Source organism: Gymnoscopelus braueri (genome assembly GCF_963280865.1).
Source record: "Gymnoscopelus braueri genome assembly, chromosome: 9".
Classification (NCBI taxonomy): Eukaryota; Metazoa; Chordata; class Actinopteri; order Myctophiformes; family Myctophidae; genus Gymnoscopelus; species Gymnoscopelus braueri.
Window position 1 is genome coordinate 34,380,709 of NC_137610.1, and position 11,367 is coordinate 34,392,075.

The following is an 11,367-nucleotide window of genomic DNA, read 5'->3' on the forward strand; positions in this document are numbered from 1 at the left end:
ATCGCCGTACATATGCACAGATTTTCTGGGTTTCTAGGCGACTATGCACGGAATGACGTGCACTGGATCCGTGCAATGTATACGTGCAATGTATACTAAATTCTTGGAGATCAGGCTGGCTATTTAGTGTGAGAACTACAGATTTAGAAGGCATTTGTAGAATTTACCTCAGGTCTTAATGGGTTAACCAGCTCAGTGGCCTTGTGGTCAGAGTGTCCACTCTGAGACTGGGAGGTCAGGGTTCAATCCCTTAAGCCAAGTCATAACAAAGACTATAAAAACGGTACTCAATGCCTCCCTGCTTGGGTTGTATTGGGGATAAATACCCGTCACATACTAGCATCATGTCCAAGTGGCGTACTGTACTTGTACAGCAAGCTGCCTCAGGCTACAGAAACATGAGATAGGCTCCTAACCTATAGTATATGGCCACATGGCTCAGGAACCATTGGTTCCGAAGGCTACTTAGGCCTACTTAACTTTACTCCTTTTATCAAGATTTGACAAAGACATAAACTTAGCCTGGTGTCCAACATACATACAGTAGCATACAATGTGTGGATATTAGCCTGAAGTGTCAAACATCATGAGACATACAGTAGCATACAATGTGTGGATATTAGCCTGAAGTGTCCGGCATCATGAGACATAGCATACAATGTATGGTCATTTAAGACCCTTCAACTCTAATAGGATATTTCTTTCTTTGTTATGAATATGAAGGTGTTATATGAATAGTATTTTACTCAAGGGATAAATAATTGTGTGAGCATATGTTTGTTGGGTAATTATTCAACTCTGCACTAACGAGGTGCTTGCTGGTTCCTGAGGCAAAACAGAGATTAACATTTATAATCCATTGTGAGTGAATGCACACGTGTGTGTGTTCAATCTAATGCCTTGGGGTGAAGTGAGATTATGAAACATGTCTCAACATTTTGCTGGTTGTTTGTTGAATGCCGCACACACTGACCATCCTGTTTAATAGTGCTCTATTAAACAGGATGTTGTTAGTTGAAAGTGCATGTGCGTGCCTGTGTGTGTGCGTGTGCGTGTGGGTGTGTGCGTGCATGCATGTACTGTAGCACATCCCTCTCTCTATGGCTCTGAAATAGCCAGATAGATTCTTTCTACTTCTCTCCAATCTGACTCATCGTTCTCTGTCTGTCTTTTGCCCCTCCTGTCATTCATTGACTCTCTTTCACCTGAAACCACAATTCATTCTTCATCCTGAGGCCATGGAGTTAATCTGATTAGACTTGCGTTTGTCTGTAAATCTTGAACAATGACAGCCTATTCTACTCGATAACAGATTAGAGAGAGAGAGAGAGAAATAGTGTGTGTGTGTGAGAGAGAGCGAGAGAGAGCAGGAGAGAGAGAGAGAGAGAGAGAGAGAGAGAAAGAGAGAGAGATTCAGTAAAGTGCAATGCATTCTAAACCAGAGTAACAATTATTGAATACGAGCTGTAGAGTGCGCACAAAAGAGATGGATGGGGAGAGACATGCATGAATGGGAAGTAAGATGAGAGAGGCAACCAGATTGAGGCAGACACATAGATTGAAAAGATAGAGCGGAAGACATAAAATAATGATATGGGAAAGGAGATATCAGGGAGGAGGAGATAGGAGTTAATCTGGTAAGGAAAAATGCCAGTGCACATTCAATGCATGCCTGCATTTCATACAGATGAGCAACTTTCATTCATTTCATATTCAAGACAGACATATATAAGACATATTCAAGATATAATAGGTGTATTGGTGTTAAGAGAACACATGGAAATAGGTTTGGTTTTGGGGGACTATGTGATTTCATGGCTCTCTGGGTTAGAGCTAGATGCAGCATGTGAATGCATACTATAAATAGAACACAGGTTCTCAACATGGGGTCCGGGGAGGCGGGGACCTCCAAGGGTCCCCAGCTATATAATTGAGATAGGAACCTTTTGTACACTCTCAGGATTTGGCCTAATGCACAGCCTAAAAATGGGGGTCTTTGAAAATAGAATGGCTGAAAATCACTACAAGAGACTTTGGCCAGGAGTAACATGATTCCCAAATGGTACATGGAAGCAGATGGAGCTGTGGGGAGGAGGTGGGTGAGCAGCAGGACAGCAGACGGATGGCGAGCTAACAGGGGTTCAGTTTGACATATACTGTAGTGTAAATGCATGACATTAGGGCTGCGACTATTGATTATTTTTCGATTAATCAAATAGTCGTGAAGCGTGTTTTTTCAGGAAAATGTTTGTAATCTTTTTTGTCTATGAATCAACGTGAAGCAATTCTAATACGATTTTTTTAATTGACTAAATCGATTAGTCTGATTAACCACCTGTTTATATACTTTGTTGTAGCACAAACATAGCAGAAATAGGCCTTCTACTAGCTCACCACACATTGCACCATGATACATTGTGTACTTGTAGATCTGCTATTTTAGTAATCAATTATTTGTTCTACTGTTGATCCAGCTTTCCTCCCACGTACAATTATACAGTAAAAGCACTGATTGATCCACAAGTGGCCAGATGTCAGATGGTCAGCAGGCTGATACGGACACAAGCAGCTTGTGCCATGCGTTTGAGAACGCTCTTCATCCTTTGTGGTACGCTGCCACAAATGCTACTGTCGTTGTTGTCTTTTCTCTGCAGTATACTATCTAATAAAGCAGAAACGCCATAAAGGCAATAATAAAAAGCTCATGCGAGTATGAGCAGGGAACCAGCACAGCAGGAAGAGAGCGAGAGAGAGAGAGAGAGAGAGAGAGAGAGAGAGAGAGAGAGAGAGAGAGAGAGAGAGAGAGAGAGAGAGAGAGAGAGAGACACACCATCTAGTGAATAATCAGGTGGTGTTCTTTACTGGGAATAAAGAGTGTTTGATGATGCGAACAAAGAGGTCTCAGCAGCTGAGCCTCTAGCTAACATCAACACACTCAACACTAGCAAGCAGAGACAACAGGTAGAATACCCTAAGAGAGAGAAAACTGTGATGAGGAAGGCGGGGGTGGAGGCTCATAATGTGTATTTGTGGGAGCAACATATAAGCAAACACAGGGGTAGTTCAGAATCATCGATTATTCATTCATGGTTTTTCGTATTGTTTTTAGGCTGCAGGGCCAAAGCTATCCTGTGCCATAAAGCATGTGCTTCCTGCAACATGTCTTTCCCCACCGATTGTTCTTCAATAAATAATATTTTCTTTCACCATAACGCTTCTTTCTATTTGTATTTCCACCAGGCGGCCGTGCGTGGACGGTCGCACGACATTCGGCCAAATACACGATAGTCCAGACTAGTGCGTGTACTACGCACAGCCGTGCTACACATACTGGGTGCCAGCCAGAGCAGGAATAATACAGCCTTTAACCACATGAACCCTACTGTCTCTATTCTGGACATGTCATAGTAGGCTAACCTTTGGCGAAAATATCGTCAACTAAGATATTTGGTGTTGAACATAAAAAGGAGGGGACAAAGTATAGACCCCTGGGGGACCCTGGTCAATGAAGTATAGAAGTGTAAGTGGTTAAAGGCCAATTCACACTGCCAGCACCGCCACCGACGCAGTATTGACGCACTAACTGGAAGCGTTGCGCTGCCACTCGGGGGAGCACCCATTAAAAACACACACAAATATTTTTTACCACTCGGTGACACCTGGAAATACAACAGTGGCGTATCGGAGCCGCTGTGTTATAGGTTTACGGTGAAGTGTTGCACTTTCTAATAATTCATAACAGTTGTATACAAAACATTCGGGTGAACAATGCAATGCGCATCTTCAGGTTGGGATATTTAAAAAGTGGGATATTTCAAATGCAGGTCAAAATACGGCTGTGAGCAATGCTTACAAAACAAAAGTATTTTCCTGCTCCCAGTATTGAGCAAAATAAGAAGTCTTACCTCTCTTGGTGATGATGATACGAAGTAGGGGATTGGCGGAGGAGACAGCTTTGTGGAAGTTGTCATCGTTGTTGATGGGCAGCAGGTCACCCTGGACATCGGCGTATCCCAGCAACACATCAACACCTGGGATGCGGTGGATGGTCTGAAGGAGGCGGTAGAACTCCAGGAAGCCACCTGGACCGTTTCTCTTCAGGGCAAACCGACGGTACTCTGCCTCGTACTGCAAAGACATGAAGACAAAGTTACCAATGAACTGTATGTGATTCTAGATGTGTTGTTGCGGTTAAAACAATAGAAACACTCCACTGATTTTAACCTGTCCGTTTAACCGTGTCTTTATTGTAGAGCCTGACTGATACATCCACCATTATTTGACATTTTTGGTGACGATATTATCGATATTATGGAATTATGCAGCCAATGTGTCTTGATTTTTAAACACTTTCAACCTTCTGTCTCTATGTTGGGCATGTCATTATAGACCAAGATTTAAAAAATTAAAAAGGTTTTCAAAAATAAAAAAGCAGATCTACAAGCTTACAATGCCTTGCGTTGCAACGTGCTGTGAGCTTGTAGATCGGCTATTTTATTCTCTGCAGAGCGCAGAGGCTAAAAATGGTCTGGTGGAATCCCTGCAGGTGTTTTCAGTTACTCTGGCTGCAGTTACTCTTCTCAGGGCACATACTAGCTTTGATTGACAACTCCCTCACACTCCTGTTAGCTTTGTTCCTCCTCTAGGGGCAGGCCAATTTACCTTATCCCTTTATCATCATTGTTTTTGGCCCATAGGTTTTTGTGACACCATAAAATAGTCAGCATAGCTCCACCCAGCTTCAACCTGACTCGGGGTGTTCCTGTTTAAGTGTTCAGGGTCATTAAGGCCCCTTTTTGTATGCCAGCTGGCCCTGGACCCTACAAAATCCAGCCATCTCTCCTGTGCCTCCCTTAGACTGTCTCCCACTCTTCCCTACATCTGTCTAAAAGTAACAATACTTGCAGAAGTTGTGTTTGTTGCTATGGGGCACTTCATGACTCACCATTGACGCACCATTTCACCCTTATTCAGAATACAATACTAACTGATTGTTGGCATTGTCAAGCCCTTCAGAGATGCTCTCATTCAATGTACGCTTCAGTTTAGTGCGCTATCAAATTTGACATTCTATCATAAATTGTTAAAACATTTCCGGAAAACTGGAAAACCAAAACAATCAATCACAGATAGCTAGGGCTGCAAATAACAATTATTTTCATAATCAATTATACTATCCTCTAATTATTCAATTAATCTATGCGATTAATTCAGACCATAATGACACTAGAATAGTGTAAAAAGTTGTTATGTTTACCCAGCAGTCAAACACATACTGTAAGATATAACATTTAATTTCATAATATGGAGCAAAGACAAATGTTCACATTTTTTTGTTAAGTTAGATCACAATATAAATAGTAGTCTTCAAGAGACAAGAAGGTACTAATACTTTATTTTTGGACGCAGAGTAAAAAGAAACCAACGTTTCGTCAGGTTTCTTCAGGGTATGACTTTGACTACCAGTGTGTGCGGCCACCTTCTTGTCTCTTGAAGACTACTATTTAGATTATTCTGCCGTAGGCCGGCACCACTACTACTAAGGACGTGCACAAAGTTAGATCACATACACATTTTTAGAGGGACACATCACTAAACCCGTTATTCAATTACTACATTTTTTATTTGAGTAATATTCTGTTAATCAGTTATTCAATTAATAATTTCACTCCTAAAATCATTATCTGAAAACAGGTGATAGACGCTTTACAATCTTTGTTTAACCACATGAACCCTAGCATTCCTATTCTAGGGCGAACCTTGGGTGAAAATAGCAGATCTGCAAGCTCACAATGGGACGTGTTGTGAGCTTGTAGATCTTATATTGCAAATAAATTGGTGAAGACTATAAGGGGAAAAGGAACCTGGTCTAGTATAGATGCCTGTGGGACTCCGGTCAGTGAAGTATACAGGGATTAAGTGGTTAAATCACAACTTTAGAATCTCTGAGGTAGAATAGAGTTCACGGTGTTTTCATTATGAAAGTCCACAATAAACCCTAAGCCAGCGTGGACACAAGCTCAAACAATGAACAGTGGCACGGCTAATTACTCCTGCCTTTTGGGTAGGACTGTAGACAAGAGACTATTGATTTCTAATCATTTGGGTTTGGTACTATGCCACAAAGCAAGAGAAAACAGCAAAAACTCAAATGTGCCAGCGCCCTCGCACACGTTGGTATTTCTACACTTGTGAGGACAGCAATGGTTTAGGCCTAGGAAGAGTAATTTCAGTTTTATTGCCTAATCCTAACCCTACAAGTATTTTCCTTGTAATCATACCTCAAACCAATTTTTTTTACCAGGAAACTACATTTTTCTTGTGGGGTCTTCAGAGACAGCTGATGTTGATTGTAGGATTGAAACGCTAGCACTAGGGATTCACTATATATTGGTCATCATTGGTAGCCAACCATGTTGATGCATTGGTGCAGAACCAGCTCATCTTAAAGGTTTCATGACGTTCAGTTTTACCACACATTAAAATTCTTTGTCATGGTCCTTCAAACGTGTATTTTTTTAACAAAAAATTCCACTCCATTGATCCATGGCAGGTGTTTTTCTCTCACATTTCTAAAGCCTTTTCAACTGCAATGAAAAAATAAATCTTTGCCTGCGGGTGTCGCTGGTGAGGGATTTTGCCTGTCAATCATCGCCTCTGCTCCGCCCCCCCCAAAGGAAAGGATAGGGGATGGGAGGGGCGAGGAGGAGAGTGGGCGGGATTAATCGGCTGTGACCTCACTGCCGAAGGGCCAAACTCAGATTACTTTTCAGCCTAATTATTCAAAAAAACCCAGACCACAGAAAATCCACTGAATGTTCAAAGTGCAGATTTTTTAGGTGTAATTGAGGTCATAAAACCCCCCAAAAAACATAAAAACATAAAAAAAGTGAAAATGAATGTCATAGAACCTTTAACCTACCTACACAGGATGTCTTTGGTGTGGGAAACGACGTGATATGTTGAGAGCTTGCAGATCGGCTATTTTCACAATTCATCGTACGTTGAAGTATACAGGGCATAAGTGGTTAAATAATATATATATATATATATTCTGCTGTTCATAAACCTGGTGTTCTGGCCCTTGCAACTACGGTAGGCTGTTTTCCCCCTCCGCGGTCATTGTAGGGGTTTGAACAGTTTGTGGCTGGGGTGGTGCCTGTCCTTGATGATGCGCAGAGCTTTGACTACGCACCTCTTCTTGTACAGTTCCTGCCGATTATTCTATGGATTACTCAAGTAATTGAATAATCTTGTGTGTTTTTTTTATCAACAAATCAACATGGAAAAAATGCAATTAAGTGTTGCACCCCTAGCTTGTTGCACAGCAGCTACACTGTTGCTTCTCCTATAGGAGTGCTTGTAAAACCAGCAGTACTCGTGCTGGATAAAAGGCTGTGAGATGGCAAAAGATGAAGGAAAACTAAAGTATTGCTGTAAACTAGGAATTGTACATTATCGTGACATTATACCGTAATTACCGTTACATTAGAATGTTACGTTACATTAGAATGTCTATCATAATCTAGTCAATCCTAACGTTATTTTGCCAGAAGTGAGCGAATCAGTGAAGTCTGTGCGTCTCTCTCTCTCTCTCTCTCTCTCTCTCTCTCTCACACTCTTTGTGTTGTTTTTCTTTCAGAGAGACAAGACAACAAGTGCAGAGGTGGCAGGACATGCAGCACATGTCTCCATCCAGAATCAATCCAGGGACATAATGCAAATGAATTCGGCAAGCTACTGGTGCAACTCTCCAACACGCTAGTAATGTATACTACTGTAGGCTATCTATGTCTGAGTCAACTCGATAATATCCTACCAAACAACTGTATATGCTGGGTCATGATGAGCAGATTGTTGACAGACAGATGGACAGACAACAGAACTCTCTGGAGAGTAGATTGAGTGGCTGGAGTGGTTTCACATCATGAATAATAAAAGGAGAGAGAGAGTTAGATAGAGAATGACAGCATGAGAGAGAGAGAGAGAAAGAGAGAGAGATGAGAAGGGAAAGAAAGGACTTTGTAACTAAATCAGGATTCTGCCATGTACAACTTGTAGCTGCATATCCCCAGAGAGATGCGTTTTTAGACACGTCGTTGTGGTAGGTATCACACTATTCAACAGGACTGTCAACAGGTCTCTCCAGTAGAACATCCATGTGTCATGTGGACAAACTGGTTCTTCTTTTCACACTTCTACTTCCCTCCTCATTCTAGGCTCTCAGGGAGCTGATACTAGATAGGTACTCAGGTCCTGAAGTGGGTGTTCTTCATTATACAAAATACTCCAATCCTTTTGACATGGTAGCCACATCCAATCTATTAAGAAATAACTAAGAGTGAATTGGCTCAGATTTGAAAGGAACCTGATGGGTCTCAGGCGAATTCCAGTTGGGTGGCTAAATGAGCAGACCCACTTGTCCAGTGGACCCATTGCAAACCCAAAGACCTCAACTAAAGTATACTCAAAACTCAATGCATTGTGGGTTAGAACCATCGTCACCCTCTTTTTTCCATTCCCTTGTCATCCTACTTACTTATCTAAGTAAAAATAGGCCTACATTCCTAATATCTTGGAAAACTATCTCCTCTGTAGGCTAAACATAATTCACAACTGTGTGTGTGTGTGTGTGTGTGTGTGTGTGTGTGTGTGTGTGTGTGTGTGTGTGTGTGTGTGTGTGTGTGTGCGTGCGTGCGTGCGTGCGTGCGTGCGTGCGTGCGTGCGTGCATTCTTCATTCTGCATTCTTTCTCTGTTTAGTATTGCTCAACAGAGAAACAATATATCAATGTTATCAAGAACACAGAGAGAGCTCTGATGTGAAATGCGGAATTAACCATATCGAAACACAGCATAAGACGACTCAAACTGTGGAGGGAACGACCAAGAAGAATCTCCAGAGATCAGTGGAGATGCTGCCAGTCTAAATAATGAGTAATCAATAGCTGTTAGTTAGCCTACGGTGGGGGGATGCTCAATGGTGTAAAAAGCCTAGCAGCTGCAGGCTTGCTAAAGGCTGATAACAGAGGATGACATGTTTTTAAATACACCTTATGTGAGCTTATTTCTAGGGCTGGGCAATATGTTGATATAATATCGACATCGTGATCATCTGGAAATTAGGATATTGTAACGAGATATGGCATAAGTGTTGTCTTTTCCTGGTTGTAATCACATTAGCCTTATTTTATACAACAACAAAAATAATCTAAAATAGCTAAAATCCTAAACTGGTAGATCTTTTTAATTTTTTATAATAAAATTCAATATCTCCTTTGGACAAAATATTGTGAAATTTGATTCTGTTCATAAGGCCCAGTCCTAGTTATTATTTCCCAAAATAATCAAGGATTAAGTGATCAAGCGTGCACACTCACGAACACACACACACACACACACACACACACACACACACACACACACACACACACAGCTGTGTGAGTAACCAGTGGAGATGGTTTTCCAAGATATCATTAGGAAGGAATGCTGTAGGCCTATTTCTTACTTCATAGATAGATAGTAAACAACAGGGTGAGAGAGAAGAGGGTGACACGACATCATGGCCCTTGAGGCTCCATGGAGTAAACGCACACTAGTCCTAGTCCCATCCAGTTGAGGTCTATGGCAGTGGTTCCCAAACTTTTTAGCTCAAGACCCAGAAGACCCAAACTCAAGACCCAAACGGGTGAAAATAGCAGATCTACAAGCTTCTAAGGAGCTTGTAGATCGGCTATTTTCACTACTTCTTTAAACATTTGTTGACTCATTTATGGGATTTCTTAGATTTGTATTTATTAATTCAAAAATCATTTAATTTGTTTTTAATTCATGATTTTTGGGGATCTTTTGGAAAATATTTTGAAATAATAATAATTAAATCAAAATGTAGGAAACAAATAAAGGGATATTTACTCGTGACCCATACAAATGTGTCCACGACCCACAAATGGGTCCCGACCCACTGCTTGAGAAACAGTGGTCTATGGGGATGGCAGGGGGGCTCTGCATTTAAATGACTGCCCTACGGTTAGACGGTAGACCGGGTGCACCTACATATTTGAGGATAAAAAACACTGCATGCGCCCTGCTGTGTTTTTAATAAACATGAATAAACAACAACATCATCATCTTCATGATTATTATCCCTCATACTCACTTTGCTCTTGACCTCCACCACATTGTCGGTGGTGAGTTTCAACGGCGTCCGTTGGTGTCTCGACATGGTGTTGTTGTCCGACTGGAGCAGCACTGCGGATAAGATCATCCAGATCCACGGCAGTTATATTGTGTTATAATGTCCCTCCTTTCCGCCGTGAAATAATAATGGCACACATGGATGATGAGAGAGTAGAGAATCCGTGTCCGTCTGCCCGTCCGTAGTGTGAGTTATCTAATCGGGCAGGGGTAAAAAGAACGTTTCTGTCACTTCTTCTCCTTGCTGCCGATGTCAGCAGCGCATTATTATTATTATTCACTGACAGAACAGCAGGATGACAACAGGACACCCCGGGCCGGGGGGTGCAGGGCGACAGGTGCGGGTCCTCCTACTACCGTCCTACTGTATCAACACAGACGGCTGTCCTGTGTGTCGATGCGTCTCTCGATAGCCTGACTGTACTGTACTCCTGTATGATAGCCCTTCCTCAGTAGTAGACACGGTAGTGAGTGATAATAATAATGTCTCTCTCTCTCTCTCTCTCTCTCTCTCTCTCTCTCTCTCTCTCTCTCTCTCTCTCTCTCTCTCTCTCTCTCTCTCTCTCTCTCTCTCTCTCTCTCTCTTCTGTCTCACACCTCCTCCTCCAAGCTGAGCTCTCCTCCTCCTCCTCCTCCTCCCCTATCTCCTCCACGCAGTGTTGCCAGGTTTTGAGAGAGAAACAAGCCAACTGGGTGTCAGGGTCTATGAAAACAAGTCCAAAAGAAGCGACCCCGGACCTTGCTATTTGAAAATAGCCGATCTAAGCTCACGAGTCACGACAACGCGTCGTGTATTTTCAAAAAGAATCTTGGAATAATTTTCTTAAAATTGAATGTTTTTAAACATTTTAACAACACAAATCTTGTGGGGTCCCTGGCATAACATGTTTTCAGATGGATGGGGGTCCGGCCCGCAGAGAAATAGCCTACATATTAATTTGGGGGGTCCTTGACTTGAAAATGTTTGAGAAACACTGCTTTAAACAACATTAGGAAACAAAACCCAATTAAGCAACTACACTTTTAGAAATAAGCCCCAAAAAACGCAACCCTTTTTATTTTTTTAATATAATGTTTTCTTTTGGGTGGCCCACCGGCCGTTTGGCGGCCCGTAAATGGCGCAGCCGTTCTGGAATTTTCCCGAATTTCCCAGTGGCCAGCACGTCCCTTTT

At 42.0% G+C, this 11,367-nt stretch overlaps 1 protein-coding gene across 2 annotated transcripts in view; it reads right to left on the reverse strand.

Annotated features, from left to right (window-relative positions):
• pard6a (par-6 family cell polarity regulator alpha) overlaps window positions 1–10,687 on the reverse strand; it is a 40,376-nt gene extending 29,689 nt beyond the window's left edge. For both annotated transcript variants that reach the window (XM_080437976.1, XM_080437975.1), the window contains exons 1-2: window positions 10,158–10,687; window positions 3,906–4,128 (exon numbers count right to left, since the gene is read on the reverse strand). In XM_080437976.1, the coding sequence (XP_080294102.1) occupies window positions 3,906–4,128; window positions 10,158–10,265 (331 nt within the window). In that variant the 5' untranslated portion in view covers window positions 10,266–10,687. The remainder of the gene's footprint in view (window positions 1–3,905; window positions 4,129–10,157) is intronic.
• Window positions 10,688–11,367: the final 680 nt, after the last annotated feature.